At 43.9% G+C, this 23,966-nt stretch overlaps 1 protein-coding gene across 2 annotated transcripts in view; it reads left to right on the top strand.

Annotated features, from left to right (window-relative positions):
* Positions 1 to 11,100: 11,100 nt before the first annotated feature.
* TET1 (tet methylcytosine dioxygenase 1) overlaps positions 11,101 to 23,966 on the top strand; it is a 134,745-nt gene continuing 121,879 nt past the window's right edge. Inside the window, exons 1-2 of one of the 2 annotated variants that reach the window (XM_060112906.1) lie at positions 11,101 to 11,303; positions 18,957 to 20,986. In XM_060112906.1, coding sequence (XP_059968889.1) covers positions 19,079 to 20,986 — 1,908 coding nt within the window. In that variant the 5' untranslated portion in view covers positions 11,101 to 11,303; positions 18,957 to 19,078. Of the gene's footprint in view, positions 11,304 to 11,442; positions 11,465 to 18,956; positions 20,987 to 23,966 lie in introns of those variants that run through there. The other variant, XM_060112915.1, reaches the window with a different exon arrangement.

Raw genomic sequence — 23,966 nt, 5'->3', positions numbered from 1 at the left:
AGGTAAGTGACCTTTTTTTCTAAATTTTATTTATTTTTTGGCTGCCTTGGATCTGCGTTGCTGCGCATGGGCTTTCTCTAGTTGCGGTGAGCGGGGGCTACTCTTCATTGCGGTGCACCGGCTTCTCATTGCAGTGGCTTCTCTTGTTGCAGAGCACGGGCTCAAGGTGCGCGGGCTTCAGTGGTTGCAGCACACGGGCTCAGTAGTTGTGGCTCATGGGCTCTAGAGCACGAGCTCAGCAGTTGTGGTGCAGCACAGGCTTAGTTGCTCCACAGCATGTGGGATCTTCCCGGACCAGGGCTTGAATCCATGTCCCCTGCATTGGCAGGCGGATTCTTAACCACTGCTCCACCAGGGAGGTCCCGTAAGTGATCTTAAAACAATAAATACCTGATATTCAGTTTCTAACCTGTAAAATATGGGTGATCCCCCAGATAGGATATGGATATCAAATAAAATCATTTAGACAAAGGACCTACCACAGTGCACAGCACATAATATGTGCTATGTTCCTTTCACTTCCTCAGTATGTGCACCCTTAAACCTGCAGAACAGATCATTATTCATTCAATCCATACGTATTTACTGTCCACCTACTGTGCGCCAGGTGTTACATTAGATGGTCAAGCTATGAGAATAAGATAAAATTCCTACAAAGACTTTTGTAAGAGAGCAAGCAGTTATAAAAAAAAGTAAGAATAATTTGTCAGTATCTGTCCAGTATGAGGGGTATGCATAGAGTACTATAAGAAACAAAGAGGGAAGAGACCAATTCTATTGGGGGGGGGATTAAGAAAACCTACAGAGTTGAGCTGAGCCTTGAAAAATGAGTAAGAGTTTTCTGAATATTTCAGGAGAGGAACTACATCATCTCAGTGTAGTTACAATTAGATATAGCAATGAACTGGAAATTAGAGAACTGATCTAATTTATTTTTGTTGTTGTCCATCATGTATTTCTTGTACAGGTGCTAGGCATCAAAGATACAATAGTAAATAAAAAACTTGGTCCCTGCACTTCAGGGAGCCTATATTCTAGCGGGAAAGAGATCTTAATCAAGTAACCACAGAAATTTATGTAAAATTTAAACTGGAATAAGTACTTCAGGGAACTAAGTTCCCACATGCTGCACAGCACGGCCAAAAAAAAGACCATAAAACAGAGATTGACCTAAACCAGTTTAGAGAAACCTTCCTTAAGGAAATGATGCTTGAACCCAAAGGTGAAGAATGACTAGGGCTTAACTGAGGAAAGGAAAAAGAAAAAGCGTTCCAGAAAAAAGAAACAGAGCTTATGGTGGAAGAGTTTGGTGTCTTCAAGGGTCCGATCACAACTTCGAATGCATTACCATTCTATGTCCTTCCAGGCTTCAGGCAGGTCACTCACACTGACAAATGTGTAAGACAATAGAGGGAGCTGCTAGACTGAAGAACTGTAAAGTGCTTGCTTTGCCTAAAATGAAACTTTTCTGCAAATGAAATTTACTGGTTTACAAGAGTGGAATTGTTGGTTTGTGATTACAGAAGAAAGCCACTGAGGCTGGAGTGAGAAGAACTAGGATGTTAGTGATATAAGATGAGATAGAGAAATAGGTCAAGTCTTACAGCCACTGGCAGCCTTGTAGCCTGTGTAGGAGTCTTGACATTATCCTAAAGCAATATGAAGCCAGTATTAAGCTGTGGCTGACATGGTGAGGTGTGTATTTCAAAATGATCATTCTGCTCATGGCTTGGACAATGGGATAAGGACAAAAGTGGACGTGAGTACACTATTGCAAGACGTGGCAACTGGTCTAGAGTAAAGGCCATGGGAGTGGAGGGAAGTAGATGGATTCGAGACACACTGAAGTGATGAAATGGACAGAACATAGTGATGGATTCAATTAGGGGGTGAGGAAGGGGAGATAAAGATAATTCCTAGGTTCCTGGTTTACATGACTGGATGGGGAATTCCCTGGCAGTCCAGTGGTTAGGACTCTGTGCTTCCACTGCAAGGGGCATGGGTTCGATCCCTGGTCAGGAAACTAAGATCCCACAAGCCACGTAGCGTGGCCAAAAAGAAACCCACAAAAAACATAGCTGGATAGACTCACTGAGGCAGGAATCACTGGAAGACTATCAGTTTGTTGTTGCTTTAGGGCAAAGCAGAAGGACAGGGGAGAGAATGAGCTGCATGGTTGGGACACACTGAGTATGCGGAGGCCTCAGAGATATCTAAGAGGAGATATTAAAGAGTAGAATATATAAGGAGCAGCCTGGGCTGAAGATATAATATTAGTAAGTCAAGCCTAAAGAGAGAGAGTGAGAACCTAGAGCTCAGCCTTGAGTAACTGCAACACCTAATGGCCAGTTGGAGAATGATGAGGTGGTAAAGGAGATAGAGGAGTAGCTAGAGATGTGTGTGGGTGAGGGGGTGGGAGGTAGGATAGAAGCCAATGGAAAGGAGTGTTTTAAGAATAATGTAGTATTGGAAACGTTGAGTTTAAGATGTCTATGAAGGATCTAAGCTGAAATATTCTGGGAATTCCCTGGCTGTCCAGTGGTTAGGACTACGCACTTCCACTGCAAGGGGCACGGGTTCAATCCCTGGTCAGGGAACTAAAATCCCACAGGCGTGTCCAAAAAAAAAGGAAAGTCTGGAGCAATGGGATTCAGCCTAGAGATATAAATTTGGAAGTTTGGGGCATTTACGTTACAATTTAAAGCCATGTTTATTTAGAAAGCATAGTATAATGTGTAAAGACATTACTCAATTAATGGTAGCAGTTGTTATTCACACACTTAAGCAATAATAACACTGATGGATTTTCTTAGTGTTTTTCTCTGAGAAGATAAAAACACTTTGGAGATATTATCCAATTGCTTCTGTCAGTCAGTGTTTGACCTGTCAGCAATATTTATTGAGGGTATTATAGTATTAGGTCCTATAAAAAGATAAGACACAAAAGAAATTGAAGATATGAGTTTCACCCTTAAGCTTTCACGTAGTTGGGGGAACATAATGTTGACATATGCAATACTGATGAACAGAGTCAAAATTACATAATCAGTGATACAAATTAATAAAGTTCAACACTATTCTTCATGAATGCTGAGGAGAGGTGATAATTCAGAGTTTATCTGTGTTTGGTGGGGTTGTTTAAGAACAATTTCCTAGAGGAACTGAGTTGTCAGTAGATTTTAAATAATAGAGTTCTACAGATGATGAAGGCCTTAGAAACCTTTAAGACAATGATAACTATTTTTGAAATGCATCTTATATATAAGAGGAGGGAATGGGAAAGGGACCCACAGAGTCCCAGCTTTGTGTGAGCCTGTAGTAGGTGCTTTACATTTTCTGTCAGGTTTAAGGTATTGCAACACTGTGAAGTTTATCAAGAAATTAGCCTCGGGCTTCCCTGGTGGCGCAGTGGTTGAAAGTCTGCCTGCGGATGCAGGGGACATGGACACATACTGTGCCCTGGTCCAGGAAGATCCCACATGCTGCGGAGCGGCTGGGCCCGTGAGCCATGGCCGCTGAGCCTGCGCGTCTGGAGCCTGTGCTCCACAACGGGAGAGCCCACAACAGTGAGAGGTCCACGTACCGCAAAAAAAAAGAAGAAATTAGCCTCATTTGTGCAAATATATAGAATTACATAATCGCAGTCACAGAGTTTAAAAAAGACCTCTGAGAGGCATTTTTTTTTTTTTAATTTTTGGCTGCGTTGGGTCTTCGTTGCTGTGCGTGGGCTTTCTCTAGTTTTGGCAAGTGGAGGCTACTTTTCGTTGTGGCATGCAGGCTCAGTAGTTGTGGTGCACAGGCTTCATTGCTCCGCGACATGTGGGATCTTCCAGAGCCAGGGCTCGAACCCGTGTCCCCTGCATTGACAGGTGGATTCTCAACAACTGTGTCACCAGGGAAGTCCTCTGAGAGGCATTTAACAAAGTTTCTTGAGCTATTGGGTATCTGCTTTGTGCTTAGTCCTGAGCTAGCACTGGGAATATAAAAAAAGGAGGATAAGTCCTTTGAGAGACATACAGTTTGGTAACTGGAGTGGAGTGTGTGAGAAGTGCTATGACAGAGATCTGGGGCTGCTGCAGAAGCAGTGTGGAGAGAGCTATGAAGCTCCTAATTCTGCCTGGGTTATTACATGAGGCTTCACAGACAAGGAGTTTTGTGAGCTGGGTTTTTAGGGATGAAGATAAGTTTGCCAGGTTGGCAGGAATGAGAATAATGTAGAGGAAAGAGAGGACGGAACCAGAGCGAGAAGGACATTCCAGGCAGACCTGTATCTGTCCCAACTTTTTCATCCCCTCTATTCACAGAGCTGGAGAAAGTATGTCTGTTAGAACAGACTCACCAAATAATCAAGACAGCTTTAAATGAATTCTCAGAGGGGAGGAAGAAAACATTCAGAAATAATTCAGTCAGTTGTTTTTAATGTGCCTACTATGTAGAGGTCATGATGTGTGAGGCAACAAGAAGGAAGAATCAGAGCGGAGCAGGTCCCAGAATGTCTCAGGTGAAAAATGCAAAAAAAGAGGTCAGGGACACAGCACAGTTCTTCAGGGGTTAGAAATAATGGGCTGCAGTTACAGAGCAAAACCTTCAGGGCTGGGGACTTCCCTAACGGTCCAGTGGTTAAGACTCCGTGCTTCCAATGCAGGGGGTGCAAGTTTGATCCCTGGTCGGGACACTAAGATCCCACATGCCACAGGGTGAGGCCAAAAAGTTAAAACAAAACAAAACCAAAAAACCCCGATTCATTCATGGCTGGAGAGTCAGCTTTGGAAGTCTTCGGCTGGACCAGGAGTCTTGAAGTGCTTGCAGTGCCAAGAGGGGTCTGAAGAAGGAAGCATCCAGAGAAAGAAGATGGTGAAGGCATTTTGGTTGGACTTATAGGAGGAGAACCAGGATGGCCTATAGGTGTCGCAGAATTCCAGGACTGAGGAATTTCAAAATGTAGGGGGAGAAAAAGAGAATGAAGCTGTGTTGTGAATGTAACTTCAGGAGAGTAGGTCAGTGGACTCAGAAATAAACAGATGTTATAGGAACGAGAAACAGCAAGAAACAGAATTTGTCATGGAGAGAAATAGGGCTAAAGGTAGATGGGAGAGCAAGGTCAAGCAAAGGCATGACCTGGGCATGATAAACATGGACAACCCCTAGACAGCAGAGAAGAAGGCGCTAATGAAGAAGAGACTGAAGATGTTAGAAGGAAGGGCTCATTAATGTAGTAAAAACTGCTTAAATAAAGTAGCATGGAGGGACTTCCCTGGTAGTCCAGTGGTTAAAACTCTGCACTGTCAATGCAAGGGGCCCGGGTTCGATTCCTTGTTGGGGAACCAAGATCCCACCTACCACAACTAAGCCTGCATGCCACAACTACTGAGCCTGAGCACTGCAACTAGAGAAGCCTGCGCATTGCAAGGAAGACCCAGCACAGCCTAAAAAAAAAAAAAAAAAAAAAAAAGTAGCATGGAGACTAAGCTAAAGGGCACAAGATAATGGACAGCCCCATAACAGGGAAGAAACTTCAGGTAAGGAAGGAAATTGTACTGTTGAGCAAGGGAGGAAAAGATTAATAAGAAATCTATTGTGATCATTTTGTAATGTATAGAACTACTGTGCACCAGGAACTAACATAGTGTTGTAGGTCAATTACACTTCAAAAACAAACAAACAGGGCTTCCCTGGTGGCGCCGTGGTTGAGAGTCCGCCTGCCGATGCAGGGGACACGGGTTCGTGCCCCGGTCTGGGAAGATCCCACATGCTGCGGAGCGGCTGGGCCCGTGAGCCTTGGCTGCTGAGCCTGCGCGTCCGGAGCCTGTGCTCTGCAACGGGAGAGGCCACAACAGTGAGAGGTCCGCGTACCGCAAAAAAACCCAACCAACCAACCAACCAAACAAACAAAAAACAAACAAAGAAACTCATAGAAAAGGAGATCCGATTTGTGGTTACCAGAAGAGGGGAGTGGGAGGAGTGGGGGGAGTGGGGGGAGTGGGGGGAGGGGGGAGGGGGAATTGGGTGAAGGTGGTCAAAAGGTACAAACTTCCAGTTATAAGGTAAATAAGTACTGGAGATATAATGTACAACATGATAAATATAACACTGCTGTACACCGAATATGAAAGTTGTTAGGAGAGTATATCCTAAGAGTTTTCATCACAAGGAAAAAATATTGCTTTTTCTTTTATTTTGTATCTATATGAAATAAAAGTTGTTCACTAAACTTACTGTGGTCATCATTTCATGATGTATGTAAATCAAATCATTATGCTGTACACCTTAAACTTACACAGTGCTGTATGTCATTTATATTTCAATAAAACTGAAGAAGAAAAAAAGAAACCTATTGCTTGAGAGCCTCTTTTTTTTTTTGGCCACAGCACTTGGTATGTGAGATCTTAGTTTCTTAGTTCCCTGACCCCTGCAGTGGAAGGGCAGAGTCTTAGCCAGTGGACCACCAGGAAAGTCCCTTGAGGGCCTCTCTTGACAGCCTGGGCTATGGGCAGCTTTGGAGGTGAGGCATAGGAAGGCTTAGAACAGGTCCCATGGCAGGAGGATACTCAAAATCTTCCAAAATAGGGATTGCTGAGGAGAAATAAAGACCTCAGGCAGATTTAGGTCTTAAGGTTTCAAAGCTGGCTAAGGCTCCCACAGAATTCTGCCGCTTGCAAGCAGCAGAGAAAATGAATGATGGGGATATAGAAGTCAAGTCAGTGTGCTTCCAGGTTGAGTTTGGGAGAGGTTAAACGGACAAATGAATTAGTGGGTTGGACAGGTTACCATTAAAGTTGCTGGGCAAGGCATAAATGGAGAAAATGGCCTAATTTTGTCATAAGAAGTAGTGAAGGAGTTTTCACCAAAACCATACTTGATCACACTCAAGTTCTTGATTTGATATACGGTCCTTTTGGAAGCTGACTATATTATAAAAGATCCTGTTTCATTATCATAACTAGACTATATCTTCATGCTCTGCAGTTACTATGAAGGTATACTCATTTTTCCAGTTCCTTCCAAAACCAATTCTGGCAATCCCAATTTTTTTTTCTCCCTCACAGTATCAATTTGATTTCCTCTTTCTTCCACCTTCTCTACTGAGGTGTCTTTTGGTTTGTACCTACCATGTATTGTATGTATCCTGTGTATTCTTGACAATCTTTGGATTCAATTTAGAAGCTTGAGTGAGAAAAAGACCTTAAGCCTGTGTCTGCCAGTAAAATGACCAGTAAATACCAATTCCTGCAAACCTGCTCCATGCAAATTCCCTGAGAATTCCCTTGGGTCTTTTCTACTTTGAGTTTTCCTTGCTCTCTTGTACTCCTAGCAGAATTGACTGCATTATATCTTTTTCAATGCTGAGCTATTATTGCAGGTTTATCTTGCCCAGCCTCCCCTGCTGTTCCAGGACCTTGTAGATTGTAGTGTCCCAGATCACCAAGGGACTATTAACTTTTTCCTACCTACTACTATATTATCTATCTATCCCTGCTGTCTTTATAGAGAATCATAAGTTTGCCTTTCTTATTTGTTTGTACCATTTATACTACTAGAAATGTGTAAGAGTTCCTCATCAACACTTAGTATTGCCAATTTAAGAAATTTTTCCAATGGAATAAAAAAATTTTTTTTTTGTCAATGGAGATTATATTCCTTAGGAAAGAAACCGTGTGTGTGTGTGTGTGTGTGTGTGTTTGAGGGGAGTATATATTTTTCCCTAGGACACTGCCTAAGGTAATTAGTAAGCAGGACAGATAAGATGAAAGTACAGTTATGTATTTAGGAAGCTATATAAGCACAGTTCCAATATTCACCTTATGTGTATTTTCACATCTCTTTCCTAGAGAGGTGTTTGGAAACAAGACAGGAATTCTTGTTTTGTTATTAAGAAAGAATAGATAAGGATAGTGGGAAATTGCTTAAACATTTATTCTTTGATGTTAAGGACTGGAAAGAATTGCATTTTCTTTTTTTCTCCTTGGGTAGACACCTCGTATTATTGTTTAGCTTCCCATGACTTGTTCAACCTTTTAGTTTCTGTTATAATTATCAGACCCCTTTTCTAACAGGTTCAGATGGACATGACGTTGCTAGGTGCTATGTTTAAGTCTCAGGTGCCAAGGTGGCTTTCAATGTCATCTACATGCTGATGACTTCCAAATTTGTTTTTCCAAGCTAAACTTCTTTTCCAAACTAAAAATTGTCTCAGACTTGGTCAGTGGGTGTTATCCTTTTTTTTTTTTTTTTTTTTTAATGGGCACTTACAGTTTCCAATTTTTTTTACCATTGTGAAATACAGTGAAATTGTGTTGCCGCAGACACAAACCTACCTTCAGGGTCTTTGCACTTGCTCCTTCCTAAGCATAAAATCTTCCCCGGTTTTCTTCCTTAATCTCTTTCAGATCTATTCCATGAGCTATTCCATGAGCTGATAGCTGTATTTAAAATTGCAGCCTTCCCCAGCATTCCCTGTCCCCTTCTCTGCTTTTTTCCCCCTCCCTCTGACCATCACCATCTGACACACTGTATGTATTCTGCTTTCTAGCCTTTTTTATTCTCCTGGCCCCATTCCATGATTGAATGCAAGCACCACAAGAGCAGAGGTTTCATTTTGCTCACTGCTGTTTCCCCAAAGTATGGAACTGGGCTTCCCTGGTGGCACAGTGGTTGAGAATCCGCCTGCCGATGCAGGGGACATGGGTTCGTGTTCGTGTCCGGGTCCGGGAAGATCCCACATGCCGCGGAGCGGCTGGGCCCATGAGCCATGGCCGCTGAGCCTGCGCGACCGGAGCCTGTGCTCCGCAACGGGAGAGGCCACAGCGTTGGGAGGCCCGCGTACCGAAAACAAAAACAAAAACAAAAAAAACAAAGTATGGAACTGTGCCTGGCACATGGTATGGACTCAACTAATATTTATGGAATGAAGAGAATAAGCATTGCCACGGTCATTTTTTTTTTTTTTTTTTTTTTTTTTTTGCGGTATGCGGGCCTCTCACTGTTGTGGCCTCCCCCCGTCGCGGAGCACAGGCTCCGGACGCGCAGGCTCCGGACGCGCAGGCTCAGCGGCCATGGCTCACGGGCCCAGCCGCTCCGCGGCATATGGGATCCTCCCAGACCGGGGCACGAACCCGTATCCCCTGCATCGGCAGGCGGACTCTCAACCACTTGCGCCACCAGGGAGGCCCGCCACGGTCATTTTTTTAAAAATTTATTTTATTTATTTTTGGCTGTGCCTGGTCTTAGTTGTGGCACATGGGATCCTCGTTGAGGCATGTGGGATCTTTCACGGTGGCGCATAGGCTTCTCTCCAGTTGTGGTGTGCAGGTTTTCTTCTCTTCTCTAGTTGTGGCGTGCAGGCTCCAGGGCACTTGAGCTCTATAGTTTGCGGTATGCGAGCTCTCTAGTTGAGGCCCACAACTACAGCTTAGTAGTCGTGGCACGAGGGCTTACTTGCCCCAGGGGTGTGTGGGATCTTAGTTCCTTGACCAGGAATCTCACCGCGTCCCCTGCATTGTAAGGCGGATTCTTTACCACTGGACCACCAGGGAAGTCCCACCATGGTCATTTTTCTACATCTTTGTGTGATTTTCCCATTTCAATACATTTTAAGTTAATCATTTCAATTAATTGACAAAAGCCAGGATATTGCTATTACGTGATAGTCTTTCTCCTTTTGTTCTTTAAGAAAATCAAGTTTTGAGTCAGACTCTGACAAGATATTAACAATTAGGCTTTTGGAAACATTGACTGAGAAGAGTCCCATTTTTCAGATAAGATTTATTTTAAACACCACATTTCTTTCTCCAATCAAGGTATTTATCTGACTGTAGCACTGAAAACACTGTAGTGCAGCCATTAGTTTGTTCTGCTTGCAAACCCAGAATGTGTTCCTCCTGGGTAGGAAGCAAATTGCATTCAACTCTGTAGGCCTAGCTTCTAACTCAATAATAAGTTTGAATGAATCAATCAGTGAGAAAGGTTGAAAGTTTAGGAGTCTTTCTCAAAAGAAGAATCTGGTTATGCTTATTAATGCAGGTATAACAAAGAATATAAATTATGTGCAGAATGGGGATAGAATGGTGTGGAAGGCAATGATAGAAGGAGTCTTTACCTTCCGTTGAAGTTTGACCTGGGAGGAATGATTGTTCCATGAACAGCATTTTCCTTACCACTGTGACTCCATTGAAGATCTGGATTCCCATGTCTGTTTAATAACTGACTGCTGGAAGAAGCAACAGCCATCAAACACTTAGGGAGAAATTCAGATGTCCCAGTCAGTCTTAATTTTGGCATAATGTTACTGGTTATTCCTCCCAATGATAAAAAGTTACTTCTTTCTGTGACTTCATTTCTTGTTTTTTTGGGGGGGGCGGGGGTTGTGATACGCGGGCCTCTCACTGTTGTGGCCTCTCCCGCCGCGGAGCACAGGCTCCGGACGCGCAGGCTCATGGGCCATGGCCCACGGGCCCAGCCGCTCCGCGGCACGTGGGATCCTCCCAGACCGGGGCACGAACCCGTGTCCCCTGCATCGGCAGGCAGACTCTCAACCACTGCGCCACCAGGGAAGCCCCTATGCCTTCATTTCTTCATCCATAAAGTGAATACCGCCAAAGTACGGGGGCAAATAACTAGCAAAAATGTTATGACGACCTTTGCAGACATCAAGCTCTGAGTCAAGGGAACACAACCCTCCTCTGGCTTCTCTCTAAGGTGTTGAGGGCAGTTTTCCATTGCTCGCGACGCAGATATGTCTCAATGGTGTCATCTCTGACCTGGCGTCCCATTAATGTACCTATAAACATTCAATTGAGAGACCCTAGAACTTTCCTCTTAGCCCGAGAGTCCCTCGGAAAAAAGATAATGACAAGAAAACGTTGACAACGCTCTCCCTCTTCAATACTCTCCTTTGACCTTAAAAAAAAAAAGAAAAAAAAAAATGTCAAGAGAGAGGAGGGCCAAGGGGAGGGGTAAGGGTCGAGAGAGGAGTCCAGCTCCAGTTTGGGGAAATCCAGCTCGCGTTTTGCCTCTCACTCAGTAGTGCAGGGTCCAGGGAAGGCAGAGCCCCAGCTTCGCTCCCTGAGGTCTGTCCTGGGGAGACAGTGCTGCTCCGGGGGGCTGACCTGGCGGGGAGTGGCAGCGCAGTCCGCTCCCGCGCCGCTTTGTGCGCGCAGCCGCTGGGCCCTCTGCTCCCGGGTCTGCCCCCCGGGACGCCCCCCTGCCCCGCCCCAGTCATGCAACTCTACCTGCCTTTCCACTGTGGACCTTTGGGAAGCAGTCGCCCACCCCGGGGGCTCGGGCCCTGACCCTGCCAGGAGCCGGTAGGTGTTCGCCCGGGGCCCTCCCGCACCCCTCGCGCCCGCCGGGGTCCCGGGCTCCGAAGTTGTGGGGACGAGCGCAAGTTGGAAAGTTTGTCCGAGGGCTGGTGCAGGCTTGAAGCCGGGGGGACGCGCGCAGCCCTCGGAGCCTGAGGGGGCCAGTGGTGAGTTGGGGTTGGGGCAGAGGGCAGGGGTCCGGGGAGCCACACGCGGAGGCCGGAAGGCGTTGCGAGGGGCAGTGCACCGCTGGGGCTGGACGGCTCGGCGTCCGCGGGGCCGCCGGGGCCGCGGGGGTGGGCCCGCTACCCGCGGCGACCCCCCACCCAGGGCTGCTTGGGGCGCTTTTGTTGCGGGTGGTAAACAATGCCCCCCGGCCGGAGGACGCGGCTGCGGCGCCGGGTGGGGAGAGCTGGAGCGCCTCGAGGTAGGACCCCGGGCTCTGCTGGAAACCGGATTGCGGTGGGGAGGGCAAGTGCGGCCTGGGGGGGGGGATGCCTGACTGGGCCGGCGATTGATGCGGCTCGCGCTGAGGAGAGGGAAGAGTTAGGGCAAGTTGCGGGCAGGGAAGCCTGGCTGTCCCGCGCTCAAGCGTACCCCCAAACAAGTTTTCTCCCTCCCCTATGCTAATATAGGGGGCCGGTTCCTTGAGAAAACATTTGGCACTTGCCTCCTTGAGCTTTTCCGGGAGGGGGCTTCAGGGACGTAGCTTTTGGAGCGGAGGTAGTAGGAGAGTCTTGCCAGAGGCTGACCTGGAGTTACGCTGATCCGGGAAGAAGGGAGTGGAGGAATGGAACAGTGTTCTGTCAAATGGCCTTCTAAAAACTCTTACGAGCGCCACTGGGTCGCCGAACGCGCTGGCTTGCCGTCGCATCAGTCCCACTCGGGCGGAATCCCGGAGCGGGCCCCAAGGGTGAGAGGTCCGCAGAGCCGGGTGCCGGGGACCGGCCGGGCGGCAAGTGAGGGGCCGGGGCTGGGCTAGGTCTCTCGCCGTCTCCCCCTCACCCCTCTCTTCTCTTCCTCCCCTCCCCTCCCTCCCTCTCACCCACACTCCCAAAAGATTCGGCTACTAAGGGCTGTGTGCAGTCCATAAATTTCTACGGAAAGTGGTCGGGAAGTTGCTGGCCTGCCCCAGTAGGCTTTCCACGGTAATGGGGAACACAGATTGGGCTTTTCTGACCCAATAAAAATAAATGTATCAACAAGAGAACAGATATTGCTTGAACTAGGAGTCTTTTTCCCCGCAGGCAACTCGTCCTCCTCCCAAATTAACCAGGTCGCTCCAGTGCCTCTTTCTCTCCTCCCCCGTAACACTCTCGGGCACACAATGAGCTGCATGATATATCATAGTAAGGATCAGTTTATAAAGACATGTTTGAAAAGTGTTTCAAGACCCTGAGCGAGGAAAAGATTAGGTGCACAGCCTAGTGTCGGCAGGGTGGGCTGAGCGCTTGCACCCCCATGAGTTGAAGGGCGGCGCTACAGGGTAGCAACCCCAGGTCCGCCCTGAACCGAAAAGGGACCATCCTTCTCTCCTCCCCATCTCAGCGTTAAAGAGTTAAATAAAAACGTTGGCTTCCTCAGTCCTCACTCAGGATGCCAAAATGAATATGGAAAAGGTGTTTGTGAACCAGTTAGGGCGAGAGCTTTTTAAGGCATATTAGGAATTTTGTCTACAATTAAACAAGGCGGGTGTGTAGATAAGGATATGTTTGGGGATTGGTCAGCGTTGTTTCTAAGAACGAAAAGCCTCAGGTAACGTGATGTTGGGTGCGCTTCCTGATTTTATTGGTTTTATTGGTTTGTATTAGTTACACAGGTTAAAGCCCAAGTCCCTTGCCTCCCCAGTTAAGAGATCTTAATTAGGTTGGTTGTCAATGTATGACAGTGTTTAAAACAATGTTATGATTTCAATTAAACTTCCGAATCAAGTACGAGAGTTATTAGTATACACTGTCTGTATCTCTTTGCAAACATTGGTAGCTCAGATTAAGAACTCCTGGATCACTGCTTACCATTTTAATGAGGGTTAACTATGGCTCCCAGCTCTGGTCTTCCAGAATTGATCGGTTGGAGGTTTGGATCACCTCTGTCCCTGCCCTTTGTTTCTCTTCCTCCAATCTTCTTTATCTTGTTCGTCCCTCCCCTCCTCCACCCTCTTCTTTGCCTCTGTATTTTTCCTTCTTTGTACACTTAAGTTTCTCTTTTTCCACCCCCTCCATCTTTCTACCTTTAGTCTTCCGCATTTTGATCCCAGCTGTCTTTTTATATTCTAGCTTTATTACTATATAGTCTTTCCCCTTCCTCTACTTTTTGGCTTTTTTTTTTTTCATTTTAGACATTTTCTTCCTTCTGCTTTTTCCTCTTCTTCCTAATGTGTTTTATGCTTTTCTTGTTTTTGGAATGGTCATTCCATCTCCATTTAACTTGTCCCTTCCCTTTTCTGTGGCCCTTCTTGGCCTTTTTTTCTTCTCTCTCTGCAGGGCAGCAGGGGTGTTTTACATATGGAAGGAGCCTTTGACTAAATCTGCTGGCATTCTAGTGAGTTTGCCTCCACAGCCTTTCCATGTGCCGAAGGCTCTCACACTTCCTGTGGTACAAAACTATCTAGGAACAGCAAGCAGCCCGCCCACCTCCTCTTCCTTTAGAACTAAGTTGCTGGAGGAAACTAAGCCAGGTGGTGCCTTTTAAAAAGAAATGTTTTAAGTCTTGTATTTCTCAGTCAAGTGCAGTAGCCTTTAAATTCTAAGGAGCTGAATGGAGTGACTATTAAATCAGAGTTTCTTTTGCAACTAGCTCTATGTATGCAAATACCACTTTTTTGGCCACTGCTGGTGGTGGGAAGGATTGCAGTATAATTTTAAATTGACATGTGGGCTGGATGGTTACATCAGTTCAGCCACTTCCTGCCCAGGGGACTTTGGGAGATCCAGAAGGAGGAGGGGGGATGTAAGTGGGAGAGAATTTTTCTGACACGGTACTGTCGATATTGTCCTTTACAGACAACTGATACAGTTTAGGAAGTCAGCTTTTCAGTTTCTAGGCAAGGTGATCACATTAAAAAATTGCTTTTTATTTATATTTATTTTTTTAAGACTCTTTGGGAAAGGCTGACTACTTAGTAAGCTCAGATAATATTGAGGCAAAAGTCTGATCCTGTTTGTTGACCAATTTGGTTAGGTATGTTTAAATTATGTGTGAATAATTAGCAGATCCTTACATAGGCCCTGGGGCCTGATCTTGCCACTTCTCCTCTTTCTCTGTAATCTTATATTTTCTTCCTTGGGCTGGCATCTCTTTTCATGTTTCAAATTATGAGTTGGCCCTTATCTCCTGGACAGTAATATTTGGATCTCATACACTACTCCAGTCCCCTATGTCACAAGGACATCTTAGGAAAAAAAATTTTTCTTTTTTTATTATGGGTTAGGGGTCTTGGTGCCCTCTGGTGAAAAAACTAGTTAAGTAATGTTTTGCATCCCATAGTTGTTGGGAATTTTGTTTGTTTGTTTCACTTTGTTTTCTCTTCTAGGAAAACAAAAACTCACAGGATAGTGTCAATTAATTGCATGTGGTTCCCCCTCCGGGGCCTGCTATATATGTTTGATAACAGGGACATTATTCTCTTATCTTCTCTCCAATCATGTTATCCTGTAGCAACCTCAGTAACACTCAGACTCCTGAATATACTCTAGAGTAGAATAAAACTGATTTTGAGAAATATTGAAATGTCAGTTTTCATCAGAAATGAAAAACAGAAGTGGAATTAGTATTTAATTGTAAATGTATTTTTCTATGACTTAAACACTCTATAGTAAATAAAAGCACAAAAAAGGAAATAAAGCATTTAATAATGTTTACAAATTAATAAGGGAAATAAATTTCAGAAGATCTGTGCAGATAATTCCATATTTAAATGTGGATCTATATAATAGAATGGACTCCTCCCCCCCCCCCACCCCGCTCCAGCCCCCCCCAGCCCTGGGGATAACTTAGTTTATTTACAAAAGGGGGTTACATTTCATCCGTGGAGCCAAGTAAAATTAAGATCTTGTGGGAGTCCTTATTTTGTTTCTGATTGTTTCTTTGGCTGGGTGGTACCCAGTGGTTTCTTCCCTGCATTTGGGTTTTTCAGGGGTCATTGGCCTCTTTCACAATCTCATAAAAAGGCTGTTACCATTCAAAGAGGCCACATCTTGCCAATCCATGTTGCTCATACCTTTTCCATTTCCTTGACAGGCTTTTTCAAGAGATAAGGTTTGAATAGTAAACATTATCTTAATTACAAGTCTGGATTTCTAAAGCACTTCCATTTAAAAATATAAAAGAATATATGAGACAGAGATCAATTTATAAACTACTTTCAAAAGCAGATCCCATGACACCCTCTGGCATATTCAGATTACTTGCAACATATATGAATTTTAATTTTCATGGCTGATTGCAATATTTAGATTATATGCTCTTAATAATTTTTTAACAAGGTAATCCTGATATAAGAGATAAAGCATGTTTAGACAGATATTGTTGAATTTCTAGAGAATGGAATGGATTGTTTTTTGTTATCCGAAAAAACATCCTTATAAAGATTGCTGACTTTCTGGAGATTAGAATTGGAATGTCTTTTGTTTTCTAAAAATGCTGGTACAAAAAGCAGTGGTCTTTGGAAATATCCTACAGCTTTTCACAGCCAAAGAGGTAGTGCAGCCAAACTTTTTATTTTTTTATTTAAGAAAAGGGGGAAAGCCATAAGCTTAGATGCCAAGAACTCAAGTGGAGTATTCTCTGGCCTAGTATTTGTATTCAGCACAGGTTTATCAAAATGTTATTTTTCTTGTGGTTAATGTTATCACTAATGTCTATTTTAAAAGTTTTTCTTAAAGGCTCAATGCTTTGACTCTAAATGTTGTTCTCTGGGATCTTTTATTATAGTGTGTGGCCTACAACGTGTTAGATGAGAACAGAAACAAAAGAACTAGATCTTGTTTTGCAGGATATGGCAGACTGAGGATTAAACTTGTTCTACAATAATGATAACTACCATTAAGCTTATGTCTAGTATGTTTCTCATCTGGAAATTGAACCCATGTCTACCTAATTCCAAAGTTGTTCTTCTTACCTCAGATATCACAAGGATGAAACAACTACCACTAGGTTTTCCTCAGAGGAACCCATTGATATCTCAAAACAACCTCATTTCAGATGCAGAAACCTTGACTCCTGTTGTTTCCTGAAGGACACAGCTGGTGATCACAGATTCAAATTTAGGGTTTTCTGATGTGACACCATCTCTAGCCACTGAACCAACTAGTGCATCCCAGGATTACCAGGATCAGATGAGTACAACAAAACCAAAACCAAAATTTGAGACTTGGTAGAGGGCTGTCAAATTTTTACTTTGCCAAGTAATAACATTAAAAAAATAAGCCTATCTCCACCCTTTCACAATAAAAGGACTTTTATTACTTTATGTATTTATTTGGCCGAGCCTCAGAGCCTACGGAATCTTAGTTCCCCAACCAGGGATTGAACCTGTGCCCTTTGCAGTGGAAGTGCGGAATCCTAACCACTGGACTGCCAGGGAATTCTCCACGTTTTTTAGAAAGGACATTTTAATGTGAGAAAACAGGAAAGCATGATTAAATAATAAATTCAACCTTATGAAAAACTTTATACAGCCTCATTTCTTTTTTTTTTTTTCGGTACGCGGGCCTCTCACTGTTGTGGCCTCTCCCGTTGCGGAGCACAGGCTCCTCACGCGCAGGCTCAGTGGCCATGGCTCACGGGCCCAGCCGCTCCATGGCATGTGGGATCTTCCTGGACCAGGGCACGAACCTGTGTCCCCTGCATCGGCAGGGGACTCTCAACCGCTGCCCCACCAGGGAAGCCCCGGCCTTATTTTTTTTTAAATAGAAGTGTAGTTGATTTACAGTGTTGTGTTAGTTTCAGGTGTACTCAGCCTCTTTATTTTTTTTTTTTTTCTCATTTCACCACAAACTGGTGATCACTTGGTTGCAGACCAGTTTCTGGTAACCATTCTCCTACACCAGATTTTCTTACAAATCCAACAACCTGTCAACTGTTAAAGAATCCTCACCCAGTTTGTTGTCACACTCTTGATTCCATGATCTTTAGGATGTCTACTGATATATTTTGTATGGTGAGCTTCACTCTTCCTCATAGCTTGGTCTTATTTGGGGTCAGGGTAGGCAATCTGAGGAGACAAATATGCAACTGATGATGACTCTTAATCAGTCCCCTTTCATTTTCTCCTCTTTTCTTACTTTTCAAATAATAGTTGCTTATCTAGTATGCTTTACTGTTCTAATTATCTCATTTTCTCTTTATTTCCAATTTCTTTGCCTAGGCGTTGATCATGAGACTTTTGGGACCCTTGGTAGAAGGGAGTTTAGAACCATCAGTCGTTGGATTAAGTCGGGTGAAAGAGGAAGGAGGGACATCATTTCTGGGTGTGGGCAGTGCCTGCCACAATGCTTTCCTTATACAGAGGAGGTACTCAACAGTTATTTGTTGGACCTGTGAGTCTTATTTGTAACCTAATCTGTAAATACTAACTCCCAAGAGTTTATGCTACTTTTGTGTGCATGTATAAAACTCAAAATTTGTGGATGGTTAATTGGAATATGGTATTAATGTTACTGGATCTCCAAAGAGTAGAGTTTCTTGGATAATACAAGCCTCTTCTTCCTCTGGCTTTACCAGCTTTTCTGTCCAACAGATGACACCTCTGCCCGTATGGTGATGTGCTGAGGAAAGAGCTTAAGAGATAACTTTTTAAGTATCCATATTTGTAAAGATTAGGGTTTGAGCTTTAAACTACATGTAACTGCAATAGTTGTAGTTTCTTTTTTCTTTTTTTTTTTTTTTGGTTGCATTGGGTCTTCCCTGCTGCGCGCAGACTTTCTATAGTTATGGCGAGCAGGGGCTACTCTTCCTTGCTGTGCGCGGGCTTCTCATTGCGGTGGCTTCTCTTGTTGCGGATCACGGGCTCTAGGCATGCGGGCTGCAATAGTTGTGGTGTGTGGGCTCAGTTGCTCTGCAGCATGTGGGATCTTCCTGGACCAGGGCTTGAACCCGTGTCCCCTGCATTGGCAGGCGGATTCTTAACCACTGCGTCACCAGGGAAGTCCATAGTTGCGGTTTCTAATGTAAAGAAACTCCCATGCTGGGCTTCCCTGGTGGCACAGTGGTTGGGAGTCCGCCTGCCGATGCAGGGGAAGCGGGTTCATGCCCCAGTCCGGGAAGATCCTACATGCCGTGGAGCGGCTGGACTTGTGAGCCGTAGGCCGCTGAGCCTGCGTGTCCGGAGCCTGTGCTCCGCAACGGGAGAGGTCACAACAGTGAGAGGTCCGCATATGGCAAAAAAAAACCCAAAAAACAAAACCTCCCATGCTTAGCTTATTCAAAGAACTTCATCACCTTAATCAGTTGTCACAGAAATTAAAGTTAAAGGAGCTTTATTTGTGAATCCAGGATTCATAGGATACTTTATACTTTATGTCTATTATATTTTCCTTTTGCAGTCAATATTCTCAGTTCCTTAATTTTAATTAATAATTGCTAGTAAATATTCTATTTCAAATGAGGGAATGCATAGGAAAAAGACTCACTCCCAATGTTTTGTCATTGTTATTTCAGACCAAAACCTCCTGCGACTGAGCACAACCATGGTGCATCTGGATTCTCCTCAGAAGTGAGACTTTCCAAAGGACCAATGACTCTTTTCCTCATGCCCTTTCAGTTTTTCCTGCTCCATAGCTATGTCTCGATCTCGCCATGCAAGGCCTTCCAAATTAGTCAGGAGGGAAGATCTAAACAAAAAGAAAAACAGCCAACTGAAGGAGGGATCTAAGCCAGCCAACAAAAATGTGGCGACAGTCAGGACTGTGAGCCCTGGAAAATTAAAGCAATTAATTCAAGAAAGAGGTGTTAAGAAAAAAACAGAACCCAAACTGCCTATGCCAGTCAGAAGCCTTCTGACAAGAGCTGGAGCAGCACGAATGAATTTAGATAGGACTGAAGTTCTTTTTCAGAACCCAGAGTCCTTAACTTGCAATGGGTTTACAATGGCTCTCCGAAGCACCTCTCTTAGCAGACGACTGTCCCAACCCCCAGCGGTCATAGCCAAACCCAAGAAAGTTCCACCTCCTAAGAATCTAGGAAAGCAACATGAGTGTGATTATAAGGTACTTACTGACATGGGAGTAAAGCACTCAGAAAGTGATTCAGTCCCAGTGCAAGACCCCTCAATCCCTCCTGATATAGAGAATCTAATTGGCATACAAAATGCATCTTTAATAAAAGATGAGAGCCAAGAGACAACCCAGTCTTGGTCCCAAAGTGTGGAGGATTCCAAAATAAATCGCTCTACTCATAGTGGCCCTGCAGCAGAGGTTCCTTCTGGGTCATTGGAAGGGACACGTGGTGGTGAAGGACTATTCTCTAGAGAGACATTGAATGATATTAGTGATTCCCCTAGAATGTTTGCTCAGGACACTCTCTGTGTTCCTTTGCTCCAAAAAGCAGCCCTCAGGGTTACCTCTGAAGGAAACCCCAGCATTCAGTTAGAAGATTTGGGTTCACGAGTAGAATCTCTTAAGCTATCTGATTCTTACCTGGATCCCATCAAAAGTGAACATGATTGCTGCCCCACCTCCAGCTTTAATAAGGTTGTACCTGAATTGGACCTTAGAAACTGTTTGTCTATTGGTGGGTCAATATATCCTACCTCATTAATAAAACTCCTCTTGGCAGGTTCAGAACAAGAAACCCTTGGTGCTAAACCAGATCATCAAGAGGTACTCAAATCTACCCCAGATGAACAGGAAGTTGCTGATACCACCCCTGTCCTAGGACAGGCCTTTAGTGCTGTCCCACATCAATGGGAAGTTCCTGGTGCTAACCCAGTTCATGGAGAGCCTCTGGGTGAGACCCCAGACCCACCAGAGATTCCTGGTGCTATTCCAGTCCAAGGAGAGGTCTTTGGTGCTCTCTTAAATCAACAAGTCCTCGGTATGGTTGGTGGTACTGCCTCAGACCCCGATATCTTTCTTCCTGCTCCTCTTAACCCAATTGCTACCTGTAATGCTCTTCCAGAATGGCCTGAGCCCCAGAGCACTGTTTCATCTGGGCTTGAGGTCCAGGGCACTATGCAGATTTTGCCTTCGGGCTTAGGTCACACTCCTCAACCATCATCAAACTCAGAGATAAGTTCGGTACCTCCCGCAATGGCTATAAACAATATAGAAAATAAGAAGAAGGTTCATATAAGCTTTCTGCCAGCTAACACTCAGGGGTTCACAATAGCCCCTGAGAGAGGACTCCACCATGCTTCACAGGGCATTGTCCACCTCTCCCAGGCCAGTCCCAGCAAATTGGAAGGAGGGAGCTCCCAGATCAGTGCCACCAGCATGGTTGACATCAACACCACAGTGGTGTCTAGGCCAGTGTCACTTGTCAGTACCTCCTCTTCTCCTTCCTACACAACTTTGCTACCTACTTTGGAAAAGAAGAAACGAAAGCGATGTGGGGTCTGTGAGCCCTGCCAGCAGAAGACCAATTGTGGTGAATGTACCTACTGCAAGAATAGAAAGAACAGCCATCAGATCTGTAAGAAGAGGAAATGTGAGGAACTGAAAAAGAAGCCATCCATCATTGTGCCTTTGGAGGTAAGTAAATACCCAAGGGGCTGGGGACACCTATGAGACTTAGTAGTGTGATTTGTGTGGAGACAATTTGCTTCTGTATTACATCCTTTTGCTTTGGTAAAATGTTGCTTTAAGTTGCCTATAGGAATTTGTGGACCTACCTGAAGTATGTCTTGTGCACTGAGTGATGCATTAGCTTATTTTTAGAATTTGTCTCAGAAAACTAGAACATAAACATTTTCCATTATAAGTTTTGATGGAGAATAGGGAAATTGTATGAAATGTGGTTTTAGAAAGATTTCCACTGTGCCTCATTTTGGCTAGTTGTGTGTCTTTTTTGGGGAGTTACAGATTTAAAAAATAGGAGCACAAAGTCACTAACTGTTTTGCAGCCTGAGAAACCAGAGGAATTAAACTTCTTTTCTTTTGAAAGAATAAAACTGTCTCTATCTTTAATCTTGAAACTTTGCCTTGGAGGTATAGTAATGATAAAGCTTTCATCTCAACTTTTGGCTTGTGATTTTCACCTGCTCACAGGATTGTTGAGATTCAATGGTAATCAGAAGTTGAAAATGGTTTTTAAACTCCAAAGTGACATACAAACATTTGTACTTATTATTACAGTTATGAAACTAAGGTAGTAAAAATATTGGTTGACTTACACTTTGTTTAAAGGATTTTATGGAGGTTGGTTAATACTCAAACTTGCTTTAATTAAAATACCTGTCAGCTATGGTGTTTTATGATTTTTAGATTACTCACTTGAAGTTATATTTATTTTGAGTCTACTGTGAATATGGGTGTAGTAGAATAGATTAATTTAAAATATTATGAACTTAATTTCAGTCAACCTTTTTTCTATTTCATTCTGGACTTAAATTATCTGTCCAAAAATGCTGACTTCCTATTTGACTGACACATTGCAAATAAGAGATCAGACATTTGGCCAATCATGTATTGATGACATTTAAGGTATTTCTAAAATATTATGTTATTATAAATCTTACTGCAGTGAACTATCTTCTTTACTCAAGTCACTTCACACATGTGGGAGTAGATCAAAATGTGGCCAGTAACTTAATAGTCTACATACTTACATCTAAAACACTTAGTAGCAATATTTTTATAACAGAGTGATCTCCCTGGTAAGCTCCATTGCCAATAGACATTGTTGCCAAAGGTACTCTATCTCTAATAGGTATAAACAAGTTTGTTCTCTTCTTTTTTTTTTTTTTTTTTTGCGTTACGCGGGCCTCTCACTGTTGTGGCCTCTCCCGTTACGGAGAACAGGCTCTGGACGCGCAGGCTCAGCGGCCATGGCTCTAGCCGCTCCGCCGGCATGTGGGATTTTCCCGGACCGAACACGATCCCGTGTCCTCTGCATCGGCAGGCGGACTCTCGACCACTGCGCCACCAGGGAAGCCCTGTTCTCTTCTTTTCTAAACTGGCTCCTCCTCTTGCATTACATTTTTGGTTAACGGCTTACTGTCTACACGGCCACCAAAAATGGAAAATTCAGTCATGTTTAATGCCTTTCTCTCACTCTTGTAGTATCTCTTGTTCTACAACATCAGAGCACTTCTATCTCTCCATTTTCTTGGCTCCAGCTGTAATTGAGCCTTTATCTCATACTGGGACAATTTCAGTGTCGTCTTTATTATCAGCAAGTATTTATTGCACTTCTACTCTGGGTTGAGGGTACCAGCTAGCTGGGAAGTCAGAATGTTGAACAACAATTCTCCTTAGGTACAGTTCAAGTTTTCTTTCTATAACCCTGTTTCTCCTAGTTTAATACATTTAGTGCTCTTCTGTATATGTAATTTCTCTCACTCAAAACAAAAGAAAATAGAGCAAAGTTTTCAGTGCCTTCCAGTTATAGATGAAGCCTAGCTTTCTTAGCATGGAATACCAAGATTTTTTTAAAAAATATTTATTTATTTATTATTTTTTGGCTGTGTTGGGTCTTGCAGCGCGTGGGCTTCTCTCTAGTTGTGGCATGCAGGTTTTCTCTCTCTAGCTGTGGCGTGTGGGCTCCAGAAGTCGTGGGCTCTGTAGTTTGCAGCACGTGGGCTCTCTAGTTTAGGCACGCAGGCTCAGTAGTTGTGGCATGTGGGCCTAGTTGCCCCGCAGCATGTGGGATCCTAGTTCCCCGACCAGGGACCAAACATGGGTCCCCTGCATTGGAAGGCAGACTCTTTATCACTGGACCACTGGGAAGGTGCCAATATTCAAGATCTTGGCATGACTGATCTCCTCTCTCTTGTTTGCTGTCACTTCTCACATTATACTTGAAGTTTCAGCTGTATCCAGCTACTTATATTTCCCCAAGCTCACTGTGCATGATCCTGCCTCAGTGTCCTTGCTCATGGTACATAATCTTCCTTTCCCTATCTGACAAGACTCCACCCATTCACTCACCCCTCCCTGTGTCACACCCGTATCTGTGCATGTTCCCCGGGTTTCATTCCAGGGGACTTTGTTTTTCTAGTGCCTATCTAGCCTTGCTACAGTGATAAGTGCTAAATAAACACTTGTTAGTTAAATGAAAAGAATATATTTGTAACTCAAATAATCAGGTTTAGAAATTCAGATGTTGGCATATGGTTTATTTCTGTAAACTTGCTCTGGCAAGCAAGTGTGGCCACTGTTGTCAAGGTCCATCCGTGTGAGAAAAACCAGTATTCGTTAATGAATGAATGAATACCTTGGCTATTGCTCACAATCTCCTAAGCACCACATTCTTTATTAAAAACAAAACAAAAAACTCTTTTATTTTGACATAATTCAGTTTTATAGAAATATTGCAAGAGTAGTATCGAGAATTTGGTTTATCTTTCAGCCAAATGATAACATTTTATCATATTACTTTATTACTTTATCTCTCTTTTTAGCTCCTCCCCATGTGTATATTTTTTTCTGAATCAACTGAGAGTAAGTTTTTCATAGGCATGATATCCTTTCTTTTTTTTTTTTTTTTTTTTGCATTATGCGGGCCTCTCAC

This window comes from Mesoplodon densirostris, chromosome 1 (assembly GCF_025265405.1).
Source record: "Mesoplodon densirostris isolate mMesDen1 chromosome 1, mMesDen1 primary haplotype, whole genome shotgun sequence".
Lineage (NCBI taxonomy): Eukaryota > Metazoa > Chordata > Mammalia > Artiodactyla > Ziphiidae > Mesoplodon > Mesoplodon densirostris.
This window is presented reverse-complemented; position numbering and strand designations above follow the sequence as displayed.